Consider the following 17,927-nt stretch of genomic DNA (forward strand, 5'->3'; position numbering starts at 1 on the left):
TAGATCTTTCCATCACAGCTGCAAAGAAAGTTTGTTTGTAGCGATCATTCATTCCATTCAAAATTTACTGTGTCATATGCCCTACAAATACACATATACTTACACATAAACAAGTATTATTTTTAGATTAGTGTGATACTCAAAAGAATTACAAAAGTTGGTAGTTAATTTTTCTAGAGAAACATTTGATTAAAGATTCTGTCTTACTTTACCTGGAAGACTGCCCTGTGATCTTCTACAACTTGTTCTTCCATTTCTACCATTTGCGAGACAGCTTCGTGAAAAGTAAACAACTGTGGAGAAACCTCTTCTTCCTTAAAATAAAAATAGTTTAAAAATTATGACATAAGTTTATATTTTAAATGTTATAATAAAAAAGTAGTTTTTCTATGTCATCTATAAAAGTGCAACTTAGAAACTGAGGATGCTTGAATGTTAAAGACTACTAAAACAAAACATGAAAGGCAAAGCCACAATTTCTTTTTATGGGTCAAAAATATTTAACATAACACTCAGTAAGGCAAACTTAAACACATCAGTAAGAGAGAGTTTTCACTTATCCCAAGCTTTACTGCAGAATTATTGTAAAAAAACAATCTCTTTTGGAGTGCAACTTTTCAAAAATACATTTATCACAGGCTAGAAATATACTGAAATATTTCCTCAGTGTTGTTTACTTTCCCTAACAATTTAATTCATATATATGTCTTAAATTTCTTTTCACTAGAAGAGAGACGTAAACATAATATCTTTCATGACTGTGACTATCAAATTGGTATTCTGAAGGATTCAACTCTTACTAAATTTTAATTTCTGAATTGCATTCTACAATTTACTTACTGGTTTTTACAGAAATTTTAATGGACAATTCACAACTTTATCAACAAAAACTCACATATGTATATGCAACATATATTTTGGTCCTACATCAAGTCAAACTTCTCTGGCCTTGCTTTCTTTTTTGAGCTTCCTTCCCAACTCTAACATCTAATGATTTATTTCCTCAAAATGTGGCTGTAGTGATTGAGAAGTACCCTTAAAATTGTTTTATAAAATGTCAGTAGGAAAAGCAACATTTTTCAAATAAAATACACAATTCTAAATATATGTGTGTGTTTTCGTTAAATTAAATATTATAAATAGACTTTAACTTATTTGACTCTCATCAATAAGCTGCCATCCCTAAAAGTTTATATAATCAAGTTGGCTAAAGAATTTTTTATTTTCTCTTTGGGAAAAGAGCCATCTGCTTTTTTTTTTTTTTAATTTATTTATTTATTTTTGGCTGTGTTGGGTCTTCGTTTCTGTGCAAGGGCTTTCTCTAGTTGCGGCAAGTGGGGGCCACTCTTCATCGCGGTGCGCGGGCCTCTCATTATCGCGGCCTCTCTTGTTGTGGAGCACAGGCTCCAGATGCGCAGGCTCAGTAGTTGTGGCTCACGGGCCCAGTTGCTCCGTAGCATGTGGGATCTTCCCGGACCAGGGCTCGAACCCGTGTCCCCTGCATCGGCAGGCAGATTCTCAACCACTGCGCCACCAGGGAAGCCCAAGTCATCTGCTTTTAATCAGGACATGCAGGCATGATTCTCTCATATTCTCTGTCGTCCTGGTAAACACACAGTCAACCACCTTTACTCATTTTATCTGCCCACTTCCCTGCCAAGCCGAGAATGTCCTGTCTTTTCTCTGCTTCAAGATATTATGCAAACTCCTATCACTTCCATGCAGCCCACTCAGAATACTTTTTGTCTGTACAACTACTTATGGAATTCTAATGCACTTGATTATCCTCTAGTTTGTCTACCTGTATTACTTTTATCTCCAGGGCATGTCCTGGACACTATCCCATTTTAATCTACCTTGTTAAAATTTAATATAGTAATAAGAATATGTACACATGCACCAATACTTAACTAAAGGCTAATGCTGAACCATCTCAAGACAGTTCCTTGGGGAAGGCAAAGTTGAAAGAAATCCACACTCTCTCATATATAAGGAAGGTTGCAAGAACCCACGATGTCATGCTTAAAGCCTCTGGATTAGTTCTGGTCACCTAGCCAACCTCTCCAAATTAAGGTCCTGCAAAGACCCAATAGATGCAAGAATAAAATGTGAGAGATCTGCTGCTATAGGGAGTGCCTATCTTGTTCTGGTTTTCCATATCTTTGGAGGCACCGTATCTAGGAGCAATGCAGGGTTTGCTTTAAGGATTTTTTTTTTTTTTTTTTTTTTTTTGCTTTAAGGATTTAAAAAGCAACTGCAGTCTCTTTCAAACATTTTGGGGACAGGGGATAGACTAACGCCAGGATTTCATTTTTAGTTCTTTATCCTCTATGGTTCAAAGTTCAGAACTCTTATTTTAAACCAGGTTTCTTAACTTAGGCACTACAGACATTTTTGGGGGGAGGAGGAAGGCTATCCCTATGCATTGTATGATGTTTAGCATCATCCCTGGCCTCAACCCACTGGATGTTAGCAACACCATCCCAGCTGTGACGACCAAAAATGTCTCCATACATTTTTCCCTGGAGAGGGGCCAAGTCACTCCTGGTTGAGAACTGCTGCATTGAGTCCTACTTTGTAGAGTAGTTTGAAACATGATAACAAAAAGTAGGATATCTGTTTGTTTACTCTAGAATATTTTGGACTTTAAAATACCTGCTGGAAAGTATAAAAACATTAAGTTATACTGTTTCCAAAGAATATCTTATTGCAGCAAGCAATCAATTTAGCTGACCTAAGATTTCACTCTGGTATAAGAAAGACCCAGATTTCAATCCTGCTGGGCTTCAGCACTTACTACTTGTATGATCTTAGTCAAGTTAAGAACAGGGATAATTATAGTACCTACCACACTGAATTGTAAGGGCTATACCAGATCATAAGATGCCTAGCAAATATATGTCATGAAGTAAGCAACTAATAAATGCTACCTTTTATCATTATAAGAAAATGCCACTACAGGATTCTTAGTGGGAAAAGAATGATACAAAACTATATAGATTATACATTTAAAAAATGAAGTTAAATAACTATGTGAAAATGTGTTTGTGCTTTTTTGTTCTTTCTTTATACCTCATTGTCCTTATGCAGTGGGCACATATTATTAAGCAACAGGGGAATCAAAATTTTAAATTTATGAAATTTCACCAAACATTCGAAAATACAGAAAGCAACCAGATTTAACAAACGTCAGATTTTTTCCATTTTTGATACAGTTCATGAATCCTTTTAATACATGTGCATGTGTCCATAATCTTGTTTCTAAGCTTTATATATGTGATATATTGTACATACAATTCTTAAACTTGTTTTTTCCCTGTATTACTTTAAAAATCCCCAAATTTTAACATCAGTATAAAATCTGGAAAAAAGAATAGTTAGATCAGGGGTCAGTGAACTTTAGTACATATTTTGGGATTGTGAGCCATACAATCTTTGTCACCTCTGGTCTTAATGAGCAGGGCCATGTTTCAACAAAACTTTATTTGTAAAAACAGATGGCAGGCCCATAGGCTGTAGTTTGCTGATCCCTGATTTAGATGATAGTTTTCACTTATTCTGCTATGGATGAAATGACTAAGATTAGATAATTACAACTACATTATGTCACTTACATTTTGTTCACAAAGAAGTTTTAGATCATCCCTCTGAGGGGAACTCCCCACACCCCACTGTGCCTCTAAATCATCAATCTGATTTGGTGGATGGTGCATTATTGGACGGACATCACCAGCGGCAGTTGGATCCACAGTCAATTCTTTCACCCTATAAACACATAAGAGGTATCTATAATTAACAAAGACTCATGCAGAGGAACAAGAAATATCAACCTATTTAATATAAAAGCAATTCAATAAACATATTAATATTGATGATGTCAGCTTTCCAGATCAAATCTAACTGAAATCTGTGGATATACTAAAGGTATGTTTAGCTGTGAAGCTTTAGGAATTTACTTAGGTATATAATTTTACAATTACTTCAAACATAACTACTGTGCATAACAAATTGAGAAATCAACAAAGTATGCGGATTCAGTATTTCAAAATAAATAAGAGACACTTGTTGCAACTAAATTGCTGAACAGAAAAATGCTAGCAATGTCACTTAGATCAATAAATGAATCACAGTCAAAAATCAGTTTTTTGTTGTTTTTGTTTTTGTTTTTGACCGCACCGTGCGTCACACGGGATCTCAGTTCCCTGACCGGGGATCGAACCTGCGCACCCTGCAGTGCTGCAGTGGAAGCGTGGAGTCTTAACCACTGGACCGCCAGGGAAGTCCCCCAAAATCAAAGAATTTAATACACTTTGCAGATTTGGTAGTTAGAAGGCTCAATTAAAATAGCTACATGTGAAATATTTCTTATCTATAAAGATTATAAGCTGTAAAGTTCTATCATTAAAAAATGTTTACCCCTTAAACTTCAATTTATATATTTGGGAGAGGGTACACTTTTTAAGTCAAGAGGAGCCTTGTGATTTCCTTGCAGACAGAAAGAATGTAAACTTTTCATTTTAAATAAGACAGTTTATCCTTCAATGGTAAATATGCAAAGATGACATCATCCTTAAAAATATGAGGGGAAAAGGATGCCTGAATTCTAAATCAACATTTTAAAGCAAATTAATAAAGTACATAAAAATGAAGATCATGCAGTATAACCACCACCTGCCAAACAAAATGAAAATGAAAAATAAAATGGCTCAGGACAAAAGAAGTATATGCTATGAAAGTAAAAGCTATAAAACATCTATACATAGCACAATCCAAAAGAAACTATTAAAATAAACATCTTATGTATAGAATGAAGTAGACCTGGTAATTGAAGGAGAAAAGTCGTCATACTCATAAGAAGGAGATAGATCAGGGCGACTGCCACTACCCTGTGAGAAGGGAATGTCTGATGGACTAATTCCAAACTCCTTTACTCTGCAGCACCAAAACAGTAACAAATTAAAAGAAAATGCTCTTGTAAAGACAGCAATGCACATTTCAAGTTTGCATTTAGTACTCAGTTTAATTTGTTTAGAAAAGGGTCAACGTTGTTATGACAATGTATTTACACAATCTTAAAAATAATCAATGTGAAGAGGCTTTTGAACCCCTCTGTTCTATTGACTCCCTACTCCATAGTCCTTCCTTTTCTCATGATCTTTCTAGAAGTTTAACGAGTCCATCACCTAAATTTGAAATGCCCTGTATTTAGCTACATGACCACTCATGTCTAATTTCCTTGTGTAGTCAATACCATGAATATTTTATTAGCATTAATGAGTCCTCAACACGCTTGCAGTCTTTTCAAACAGGACACAAGAGAATTAAGTCCTAATGGCATACACCACTTATAATGAATTAACTTCTTTCCTATGCACCTAGAATGGTATTAGCTATAAAGCAATCCTTGAACAAACTGAGAAAACAGTCACTCAGATAATTTTCTGTGTTTGGTGATTCAGGTGACGAACCATGGTGAAAAAAATCCTTTAGCAATGGAATTTAAATTGCTTTTGCTAATGTCTCTAACAGTTATATTTAACTAAATCATGGCTTTTATGACCCAATTTTTGTGACTCCCTATGTCCTCTTTAGGCCAATCCCATTTCATAACAGTAGGCAATATTTATTAATTACTTCCTATATATCAGATATTATGATTAATATTTTTTAGACATTATGTTATTTAATCATTACAATATTGTGATATTATCACCACTTTACAGATGAGAAATAGGTTCAGAGCAATAAAGTATCTTACCCAAGTTCATTCAGTGAGAATGTGGCATAACTGAGGTTCAAACCTAGCTGTGAGTACAAACCTTATGTTTAAACACTTCAGTATACTAACCATATTCTCTGTTTTTCTCATTACTTCTCTTAGGTTAAACTAAATGAAATTACTATTGTTATACATCAAAAATGTCATATAGATCAAACTAATAATTTCTTTTACTTAGAATCCTTCTTTGACCTATTGGTAATATCTACTCTCAAAGGTTCAATACCAGATTCCTTTGCCTTTATCCTTTTGGAAAGCTTATTTACACACGTGCTGACAAACCTAAATTTCTAATACTGACTTAATAACTCTTTTTACTCCCAACCCCATTACTTATTCTTTCAGAATCTCCTAATTTAGATACCTATTAGCCCCTAAGCACACATTTTTCCTCTATTCAAAGCTCTCTTGCCCAACCTAAACTATTCTATATGCAGGAATTATATTCCTCAAATGAGCTATCAAATGAGGTTGAAAATCTTTATTCCTAGAGATATGGAAATAAAAGACAGAATTATTTGTCCTAGATGGTTAGTAATGGTTGCAAATGAATCACATTACATGATAATAAATTAAAATATTTTACTTGGACCTAAATGAACTAGAGGAATAACCAGATACAGCATTTTCACATTAGGGGGATTCCTTTGCAGCCAGAAGTCTAAAGACATGGAGGGTTTTAATTCTACAACATGGCAATCATTTTACAACACTAAGCTGTTCCTCATCTCTCCCATGAACAATTCTGAAACAAGAAGCATTTTAAATTAATGAAAAAAACCCCAAAATTGTTCACTACAAAGAATGATTAAAAGTACTATAAAGGTTCATAGCTAGAATCTTATAATTCAAAGTTTAAAGGGTATTAAATTTAAAAATAAAGTTCAATTATTTTTAAAAGATATTATTTTTAATATCTTTACGAAAGGTCAATAATTTTATACTTTCCAACAGTTTTTATTGATGATTTTAAAAAATCTCTTTAGTTGAAGCAAAAGCAAAATACAAAAGAACAAAGTGTATGATCTCATTTATGTGAAGTTCAAATATAGCTACCTATATTGTTCAGGGATACATTCATAGGTAGTAAAACTATTTTTAAAAACAGAGAAAGAAAATTGAGAAATGTATTCCACAAAAGTCAGGACAATGGCTACCTCGGGGTAGAAATTAATGGATTTAGGCATGCTATTCAGGATTCGTGATCAGAAAGGGACACATGGGGAATTTTCTGGGGGACTGGAAATGTTTTATTTCCTGGTCTGATGACAGGAATTTTCACTTTCTAAATATTCATTAAATTATTCACTTGTGTTTTGGGTACTTTTCTGTATGCGTATGTATTTCATACTTTAATGAAAGATTAAAAATAAAATTTCCATAGTGATTAAAACAAAAAAATAGTACAAATACTCATGTTTAGCAAAATTAAGAGATTCTCCACACTAGAAATGGAATACAAAGAGGAATTTTATCTCTAGGTTAAAATCACAAATGCAGTATGTGATAATACAAATTTAAAACTATATATATAGTCATTCAAAACAAGAGCAATGGGAACAAATCTCTGGAACAAATATAAACAGGCCTATTACAATCCAAAATTCCAAGGGCATTTTGTGACTATAAGGAATAAATTGCTTTAATAGTGTGTAACGCTTTTTGTCCTCTCATTTGTAATAATGCAGTGGTCTATTAAAGTTTGTAACACTATTGCCGTAAATAATAAAATGTAACCCATACAGAACACCAGAAAGAACTGTGCTATCACTACTTAAACCCTAGCTTCCCCATGTATAATATTTAAGATTATCAGAAATAATTTTCGGCATATGCAAAACAATTTAAGAAATACGGGCTGGCTCCTGATACTCACTTACTTTTGAGTCTTAATATAATAATAAGAATTTTCATGATTTAAATATAGTAAAATATTATGAAATATAACTTGGTTAATGGAAAAATATAATCATGTTCTATGATTATAAGACCTATTCTACTAAAAATATGTCTTCCCAAATTACACAACACATTTCCAATTATTTTTAGAATATGACAAAATGATTCTAGACATCATTTCAATGAATAACATGCAAATTTTTTTTGAAAATGTAAAGAACAGTGCAGTAAGATTTACCCTATCAGATATTAAATCAAACCATATATTGTTCTATTCCCTTCAAACTTCAAAATAAATAACCATTTTTCATACCTATTTGCATATCTTAATGTATTGAGAGTATTTTCACAGGATGCCATGCCTGGAGAGATTGTGGCAATCTATGGGGGAAAAATGCAAAGGTAAAGAAAATGTTACAAATGATGACAATACTGACATATGGCTCAGTCAGGTCTAATTTTAATATGGTCATCTAAAAAAAGAGTTATTAATGATACCTTAGCTCCAAGATAATTCACTATCTCATACCCATAATCAAAGAATAATTATAAACTCCAGTTAAAATATAAACAACTCTGACGGCACCACAAAATGATCAAATATCAGGCAGAAAATGGAGGTCAACACCTAGAAGAAGGGAGTAACATTGAGTGACTGTCCGCCCCTACTTTTGATAACTTTTTTTGCCTAAGGGCAAACTCTGCTGCTGTCACACAGGACAACTAAAACTTCAATAGAAATCTGGAGTTTCACTGGTTAAACTAAAGGATGGAGTTTGGAGGTAGGCACCATAGCAGCTGGGAAGTGAAGTTTGTCCCAGAAGAGAAATAACCACAGAGGAAGAAACTCATATTCTACATATATATTTATACTACCCAAATCTCTGGCTGACCCCTGAACTAAGAGTACACACAAGGTTGACTGCAAGAAACATAGCTAAGTCTAAAAGAGCTAAACAGAGATTTCAAGGTCAGCTGATGCCCACAGCTGGGGGGGCAAGAGTTTGGAGTTCAGCTAAGTTAACTTCCAGCTAAAATAACAGCAACAATAACAAAATCAATAATCTTTAGAAGAACATAACAGAATCCAGAGTGTCCATAAAATATTCATTCATAATGAAAATTATATAATCCAAAATTCTAGATATATGAAGAAATAGAAAAGTGTGACCAATATGCAAGGAAAACAGAAATCAATGAAAACCAATCTCAAGAAGACTCAGATGTTGGAATTAGTAGAATGCATTATAACTACAATATAATCCTATCAGACTGGCAGGGACCACATTTTCAAGTATCACTATATCTCTCACAATAGACTTTAAATGACTGTCATTAATATTTTTTTTAATTTTTCCATATATACTACATAATTATTCATTTAAGATTAAAACAAAACAAACAAACAAACAAACTTACCATACAGGTACGAGAGTTTTCACCTATGAATGAATCTCTTAACACCTGAGTGAGTTTACTTGCTCGGAAAGGAGTATGAGGTTTATTTCTACCTAAGGCTCTGATGCACTCCTGAAAATTAAGAAAGCAAATTTCACAGATTTTACTTCTTATAAAGAGTAATCGTAATGAACATATTTAAAACATCTCTTACCATAACCCTAACATTTAAGATCTAATCAGCTCTGAAAATTCTATTAACAGGTTTACAGCATAGTAGAAATGTTCCCATAAATCCTAATTCAAGAAAATGAAATTTGGAAAACAAAAAAAACCCAATCCAAAAGACTACTTTATTAATTCCAAAAGATTCTTCTGGAGACTATGATTAGTGTTTAGAAGTAACAAGCAGTAGGATAACTGTAAAAAGTTAAACTTTTAAAGTGGTACTACAAAAGAAAAAAATAGAATGCTTTCTTTGCTTTGCTAGTCAAGGAAGATATATAATAGTGGCCTTTTTGAAAGCCATTCCACATTTTTCTGAGAAACTTTCTTAGCTCAGTTTTGTGGTTTCTTGCCCTCCTTCAAGAAAAAAGACTGATTAATGATTAAGGCCCTCTGGAATCTCCCTAAGCAGCGTAGGAATTGGCCTGCTAACTAACAGATCTTTATCTACCTTAAAAAGAATAAATAATGTGTGCAAAGAAAATTTCTGGGTACAATATAAATCTATAACTGCAAACATAAGCAACTAATTTTGATAACCTCTCTTACTTATTAGAAAAAACAAATACTATAATTTTGTAACTGAGTAAACAAAAATGAAGTCAAAAGTAAAAGACTTTTCACAATTAAATGCACTTTATTTACCTTGAGTGCTAAAAGGCTTTTATTAATTTCAGCACCTTCAAGCCTAGTTTGCCTGTCTGCACTGGAAGTATCAGCTCCTCTTTCATTTCCAGCCAAATCGATGAGAGAAAATTTGCCATGTAGTTTTCCTTTCCTTCTAAGAATAATCTGAAACACTGCATGGCTCCGAGATGAATGTGCATTTGCAGATGTTTGACCGGATGTTCTACAATGTAATTAAGAACATTCTGATATGTAAAAAGTTCAATTTATATGTGCAAACCACAATATTTTCATTAAAAAAAGAAAGAAAAAACTATTCAGTTTTTATTATTTAAATACAAAAGAGACATTCTGAATTAACAACACAAACATAACCAGATTACTACAATTTAATCTGGCATACTTCAAAAGTTTTTATGAATAATGATATTTATGTCCAAAATGCGTTGAATAACATCCTTGCTTTGCTTTTGTTATATGCAAAGTATATAAAACTGATCATGAAACTGTTTCGCTTTCTTAATTAAAATGAGAGCTACCTGCAACTGTTGCCTATGTCAATGAGTTTCAGTACATCTTCAACACATTTGACCTCCCGTTCCTGTAATCCCACCACTTGAACCTGCTGTTTTCCATCTTCGAGCACTCTTAATTTTGTTTTCCTGTTTAGCAAGTCAAAAACCTAAAAAAAAAAAGAAAGAAAGCTAGCTTTAAAAATAAAAAAAGAATAGTTCTATAAAAATGAGTCATTCAGAGTCTGAAAATTATTTCAGAGAATTCTAGTAATAATGTTATTAGAATAATAATGATCGATACTGAAGTTAAAGAGTTTCAAAGGGAATTTTTAAAAATCTCATACACAGAACTTTAACAAAATATTCCAAATACATGTAACAATTATGCGGTGGCAATGACTGCCCAACAGTGTGAATGTTGCTGAACTTCTACACTTAAAAATGGTTAGAATGGTAAATTTTATGTTATGCATTTTTTAACCACAATTTAAAGAACTAAAAAACAAAATTTTTTTTTAAGTTTCCACTTACCTTACCACTATAAATTTCAAAAAAGGTTGCATACACTTGAAGTTCTAACTTCTTATAGTTTGGCTTCTTTAGCATTAAAAAAACATCTCGAGCTGTCAATAATTTCATATGGAGAAAATTTATTAAGATGCAACAAATATTGTTTTTAAAAAGCAATTCAAATTTTCTGTTTTTAAAAAGCAATTCAAATCAACTAATGTTTACCTAGAATGATAGTATCAATAATAAAAATGAAGATTAAAGTGGATATTAATTTTCCAAAAAAAAAAGTAGTAATAGTTTTTCTACATTTAAAGTTTAGAGGCCACTCTCCTTCATATCCAAGAAGAGAATGCTACTACTTATCTTTATAAATAGCATAAAATTATAGGCGGTCATAATAAGGTTACTTTCATAATCATACCAAATGGAAACTTTTCACAAAGCAGTTATTCAACAACAAACACTAAGCTCCAACAACGTGCCAGATTACAACACAAACATAATCAAGATTTTTGCCCCCAAAGCACAGTTCTTTTCAAAACGGTCCACTAATCTAAAACTGACACAATATATAGTAAGTATAGCATTAGTTACCCTTAAAATTCTGGACAATACTCCCAAATCTTATTTCCAAGCCACCTGAATAATATTTAAGAAGAATATTATATATGATATGCAAAAAGGGGAGTTACCTGCTAATGCATAAATTCCTTTAGAACAGTCTTGGTTCTTTCCTGAAAAGTCACCTCCCATTGTCTATATGTTAAAAAGAAAATAGAATTTAGGTCTTAGAATTAATATATAAGGAAAATAAACTGGCTTCATACCAGGATGTAACTGTAATGAATTACTTACATGAGTCTTTCCACTTCCAGTCTGCCCATAAGCAAAGCATGTAGCCATTCCCCTTTCAAATATAGTTTCCACTAGTGGTCTAGCTGTAAACCTTAAAAATAAAATGCACCAGTCAGAACATACAGTTAATATTTAAATTAAACAAATAAGCAATAAAACTAATATCAAGTGTTATTATAAGCAAATCTTACAACAAGATTTTTAACAAATCAGTGGGATCAACTGCGAGGCCACAACTGACCCCACTGAGTTAAAATTTTAAATATCCATGTCCTAGAATTGCTTAAAGCTCTTTAAAGCATATTTTCAAGCAATAATTCCGAAATAGACAATGGCCACAATAATAATGGACAGGGAAAAAAAACCTGATAGTAACTGAGCTAAAGACATAATATATAGAAGACAGTAGGAAAGTTTTAAAAAATAACAACAAAATATGGTAATAGCAGCCAGACAAGTAGGACAGATATGAAAACTAAAACCAAAACTAAAAACCCCAACCCAACCCAAAAAAAGTATCAAAGGTTTCAACAGAAACAGAATCAAGAGTGGTAATCTCAATACAGAAAAGCTAGAGGGGAAAAAAAGTACAAAAACATTATCTAAACAAGTATAAAAGTGGTAAAATTTCCTTGAATGTGAGTAAGTAAATATAAGTTATGCTTATAAGACAATGAATTCTGAGTTGATAATCTTGATTCAGGAAAAGGATGCCCAAATATTATGTATTGGTATAATCATTGCTGGAGTTAAAATAAAAAGGTAGGGAGGGACAAAAAAATACTTCATTGAGCAGAGCCCTAAAAGCATGATAGAAAACAAATTTACTTTTTGCATAGGCTTCAAAAGAATACATGTAGAACACTTTATACAGCTCTATTGATTTTTTTTTTGTAAGGCACAACTGTAGAAAGTATAGAACAAAAGGAGCAGAAAAAAGTTCTAATCAGAAAGAACTGGAAATGAGTCTGAAGAGTGATCAGACAAAAAAAAAAGCCTAACTTCTCAATCCATAAAAGTTAAGGATAAGAGAAAGGGGAGAGAATCAATATTGGTAAAATTAAGAAGCATAAATACAGGGTGAAACACAAAATGTTTACTAAATCTAGCACATACACAGAAACATACTTTTATTTATAGTGATTTCTTGAAAATGATTATAAAAGTCAGACAGACATATTTTATGAGTCAGGAGTGGAAGCAGAGAAGGGAGTGAGGGGGGAGGACAGGACTCAGTTCTCAAAAAGGTAAAAAATACACAATTTTTCACAATACCTCTATCTAGCATTCACATGTTCTTTAGTTTTGTCCTCTTTTTTTACAGCTGAACTCCCAGTTTACTGGCTTAAGACCAGTGGAGTTGGTCTTATCTCATTTATAACATCTTCAATTCTTAGGATTCTTATTAACCCTTTAACTTTGTTTTCCAGTCAAATTTATAAAATAAAAGGGCAATGAAACATAGCATTCAAGTAACTGCCGAGACAATTTAATATAGACTGAAACAACAATGCTGCTAAAACTGACCTGTTAGATAATGAGAAGTAAATGTTTACAAACTATGTATAAAAATCTAAATTTGGATAAAAATGTGGGATATCAATGCACAATACATGTAAGTTTGAGTTGTTTGTAAGTTGAACATGTGAACATACAAGAATTTCATGTACTAAAACTATTCCAAAGCTTAGAGATGATAAAACTAGGGAAATGCAAGTAGATTTACAGAACTTTTTTTTCCTTAAGTGGCCATACGTGCTAAATAAAGATTTAGACAAATAAGTGACTGATGTGTAACAGTTATTTCAAATTTCTTCACTACTGCAGAGATCAAAAGGCAAAAAATAGCCACATCCCATCTCTAGAGGTACAGAAAATGTTTTCTAGAAATTTCTTATCCATACATATGGTGTGTTATATAGTGTATAAGTTAATCATTAATGAAAACTGATTTGGGGAGCATTAAAGAAAACAAGTGTTAAAATTCATTATCGTGTTTATTAAATATTCTTATTTGTTTAAACTCAGGGGGAAAGAAAAGGATATTACACCTCTGGAGAGATATGCCAAGATCAACGTAAGTTTCAGTGGTGGTGGTGAACACACAGTATAAGAACAAAATTCTGATTTAAAACAAATTTACCTACCTGTAAACCATTTCATTAGGAGCAGAGTCATCAAAGGCATAATCAAAACGAAATGTTTGGTTTTCTAGGTACCTTGTTAAATCTACTTTTTGTTTTGGTTCATGTACCATCACAACATCTTTACTAGGGATTGTGATTACATCAAGATCTTTCATTTGAGTTTCTAAAAGAATAAATGAAAATCAGTGCCCAGTAATTTTCACAGTATTTGAATTAATGCACAAAAATTATTTTAAGTAGTAAGAATTTCGATAAAAGCAGTAAGTCCTGTAAATATAAATATCCCATAAATACGCCATTCAAGTAAACAATATTTCAACAACAAAGTAAAAAAAAAAAAAGAAAAATCAAGATTTCTGTAAAGCCAGGAATGGCAAAGATTCTTAGAGCAGTAACACATCAACAGACCTAACCATAGAAATCTGCATAATGGTTATGTACAAATGAAATGATTTACGTTTAACTCTTCCAAACCAATTTGATTTCTGCTATTAACAAAATAAATTGCAAACAGGTCAAAAATCAACCCTTGATTAGAGCTCAATAAGCATACCTTTTTTATTGAGTGGTCGTTTTCTTACACAAACACATATCCTATGTTCATCAATCTAGAAATAAAATATTTTTTTCCAGTGATTATCAGTGGTATATAAAACACTGAAAAGTTAATTATGCAATATTTCCTCCCGAGGTTTTAGAAATTTATGCATAGCATAGATAGGATAAGTAAGCTTAAAAAACAAATTAGCTTGCAGAAATTTTAATAGTCATCAGACACAATTATTTCAAAAATTCTAAGTATAATGGAAACTCGCTTATTTTGTCATTTGGTAAACCACTAGGAAATAACTTTGTAGAGGACACTACCACTCTTAGTAGCAATAGGTTCACGTTAATAAGCTACCTTATTCACTTCAAGATGTGCTGTATACAACAAAAGTAAAATTTCCTACCAAGTGGCATATTTTCAGATAGATTATAGGGAAAATTGTTGGCAAAGATAACTAGCTGTAGACAAGAAACACAGTTCTCAGAAGATTACTGGCCAAAATAATTTGAATAATTTTATAATATGCCAATTCTTAGACATTAATATTTTTTCATAAAATTAATGTTCCCAATACTTGCCTTCTTATGATATTTAATATAAAGCAGGAATTGGCAAAGTACAGCCTGAAAGCCTAATCCAAGCCATTACCCACTTTTGTAAAGTTTTACTGAAACAGCCATACCTATTCATTTATGTATTGTCTATGGCTGCTTTTCACACTACAAAGGCAGAATTGAGTAGTTGTAACAAAGACCATATGGTTCAAAGCCAAAAATATCAGGCCCTTTTCAGAAAAAGTTTTCCAGTCACTGTCGTAAAGTATGAGCTCAGATGTAGGTTAAACAAATGAAAGGGTAGCAAGGAGTAAAATATATGAGATGCAAATGTTATGAACTACTCTATTAAATCGTATGTAGTACACCTGCCTTAACACAGGCATTACATTCTATAATGTATTCTGTATACACTAGGATTATTAATTATTATTAATAATCAGATGGATTATTTTTCATAAATACAAATTACTCACAAAAGTATTCCCTGTCCAACAAATTCCCATTCTTCAATAGGAAAGGAGTTGCATAAGACAGCAGAACATTCTTCAAGCACTAGATTTCTGGTTTACAGCAGTCCTCAACAACCATCACTTATTGTTAAAAGCCAGAGTAACAATTATTTAAAAATAACAAATTAATTAGTAGTAAGTTGGAATGATGGTGGGATCTACAGCCCAAGCCAAGAGGAAACAAACTTGGGATTGAGATAAAAGTATAAGTGACGGTCAGAAAGGAAACTGGGTCTTCTGACATCATCCTTGACTGTTGCTCTGTCCTACCAAGGACACAGAGGCTTTGCTTTGAAGTGGATTATCTTTGTGAGAAGCATGTCTAACATATCAAATTATGGGAAATAATGAGAAAATAAGGGTAAGTGTGGGTGGTTTCTTTCTTTCTTTCTTTCTTTCTTCGGATGCATCATGTGGCTTGTGGGATCTTAGTTCCCAGACCAGCGACTGAACCCGAGCCTTTGGCAGTAAGAGCTCAGAGTCCTAACCACTGGACCGCCAGGGAATTCCCAATGGTTTCTTGATCTTCTCAAAATATGGAGAAGGAGTACCCATAAAGAGAGAAAAAATTACAGAGCTAAATCCAGTATTAACTTAGGGGGTATCAAACATGTTTTTATTTACAGCATAAAAAGTTCCAGAGCAACTGTTTACAAAGAATCTTACAGGATCTGCTGTTGTTAATGGTCTATAATCCAAACTTCCTCTAAAGTCTCTGATCATACACATAATTTCATAATTTGGGTTTGTAGCATCAACATCCTGTAAGAAGACAGAGAATTCATCATTTATTATAATTACAATACTGTAGTATTTGTTGCGTTTGTTATATATGGTTTGAAAATTAAAATTAAATAGGTTTTGTCATTTGTAACAGCCAAGCCCAAACTCAAACCTGAGATGTGATATAGTTTCAGAGTTCAAGATTAATAGTATGCCTAGGAATCACTTTCATATTAAAAACACAATTCTGTTAGTCAACATGCATTCTGTTAACTCCAAACCAAATACTCCTTATTAAAGCCACCTTTGACCTATTTCAAATATGTTATACGTATACCTTAATTATCCTAGAAAATTGAGCAAAACAAAAACAGTGCTCATCCTAAACATCAATAAAGAACTCTAGAAAAGCTGAAATTCTTAGAAAAATACATTTAATCAGATTCTTCTTCCCAATTCCTAATTCAGTGTTTCAGCAAAGTAGAACTATGGATTCATCTATGTTCACTTCCTATTATTACTGACTCTCTAAAAAAAACTAAGGCATGGTATAATACAGCCCCAAATCAATAGGACATAGAATTTAAAGGAATCCAAAGCCAAGATAATTTTTTAAATCTTTAAAATTCAAATTACTGCATGCTAACTACAATTTACTTTTTTGCTTCAAAACTGAGAAAATTCAGATTAAGATACAAAGAGCAACAGTTAACAGCCTCTCCTAGCTATGAGTATAAATTATTAAACATTTTAGGTCAGGTTCTTTTCCCCATATACTATATGCAGACTTGCTTTGAGTACAACGAAATTTCAAAACTGTTAATGTAACATACTTTCAATTAACCTTTTGGGAAATAACACCAACTATGTCAACTGAGAAGCAGAATGTAAAGAAGAGGTCACAAAGAGATGTAAAAATATTATGAAGTACCCACAGGAAACACCAGGTGGCATCTGTACTAAGTATCAGTAGATACAAGCATTATTCATTTCAAAACCCAACTGGTCATTCTCAGGTCACTTTCAGATATAAGTTGATTTATTCAGGTTGAATATTATACTGATTCCACAATTCCACAACACAACATCTTTATGATTAAGGGCATTTGAACATACTCCTAAATAAGGAAACAATCCTGATATTTTATTACAGGAAACAAGTTCTGAGAATATAATAGATACAATACAAGCACAATGCAGGAATTATTTGTACAATAGCAGAATTTCTAATATGTGAAGACCTGTAGAGAGATAAAAGACCAGTCTTCTATGCAACTTTTCCATTGCTAGTAAAGTTTTGCTACTATCTAAAGGAAATGTGAGAAGAGGGGCACATCAGAGATACTCTCAACATCTAGTATAAATCAACACACAACGAATTTCCACCCTTTCATTGTGATATGCTGAACTTATTAACCATGGAAAAACAATAAAATGGACAGTATAACCATATACCTTAACTTGATGTTTTTCTGAATGTATTTTTAGTCCTTTTTAAAAAGCCAAAATCCTATTATTCTCGATGTTATACATCCATTAGAATTCTGTAACACACTGGCTTACTATTCAAAAAGGAACAAGCTTTAGGACTAACACGTACCCACTAAAACTTGAAAGATTTATGTAGTAA

At 32.5% G+C, this 17,927-nt stretch overlaps 1 protein-coding gene across 13 annotated transcripts in view; it reads right to left on the bottom strand.

Annotated features, from left to right (window-relative positions):
- KIF2A (kinesin family member 2A) overlaps positions 1-17,927 on the bottom strand; it is a 68,320-nt gene that overhangs the window by 7,932 nt on the left and 42,461 nt on the right. For 11 of the 13 annotated variants that reach the window (XM_082457206.1, XM_082457200.1, XM_082457205.1 and 8 more), the window contains 12 exons: positions 16,241-16,336; positions 14,512-14,566; positions 13,959-14,121; positions 11,812-11,902; positions 11,649-11,712; positions 10,975-11,066; positions 10,468-10,610; positions 9,947-10,151; positions 9,098-9,208; positions 7,992-8,059; positions 3,615-3,765; positions 213-314 (listed from right to left, as the gene is read on the bottom strand). In XM_082457206.1, coding sequence (XP_082313332.1) covers positions 213-314; positions 3,615-3,765; positions 7,992-8,059; positions 9,098-9,208; positions 9,947-10,151; positions 10,468-10,610; positions 10,975-11,066; positions 11,649-11,712; positions 11,812-11,902; positions 13,959-14,121; positions 14,512-14,566; positions 16,241-16,336 — 1,341 coding nt within the window. Of the gene's footprint in view, positions 1-212; positions 315-3,614; positions 3,766-4,818; positions 4,933-7,991; positions 8,060-9,097; positions 9,209-9,946; positions 10,152-10,467; positions 10,611-10,974; positions 11,067-11,648; positions 11,713-11,811; positions 11,903-13,958; positions 14,122-14,511; positions 14,567-16,240; positions 16,337-17,927 lie in introns of all 13 variants that reach the window. The other 2 variants (XM_082457204.1, XM_082457203.1) reach the window with 1 other exon arrangement.

This window comes from Balaenoptera physalus (assembly GCF_965194825.1).
Source record: "Balaenoptera physalus genome assembly, chromosome: 3".
NCBI classification, from domain to species: domain Eukaryota; kingdom Metazoa; phylum Chordata; class Mammalia; order Artiodactyla; family Balaenopteridae; genus Balaenoptera; species Balaenoptera physalus.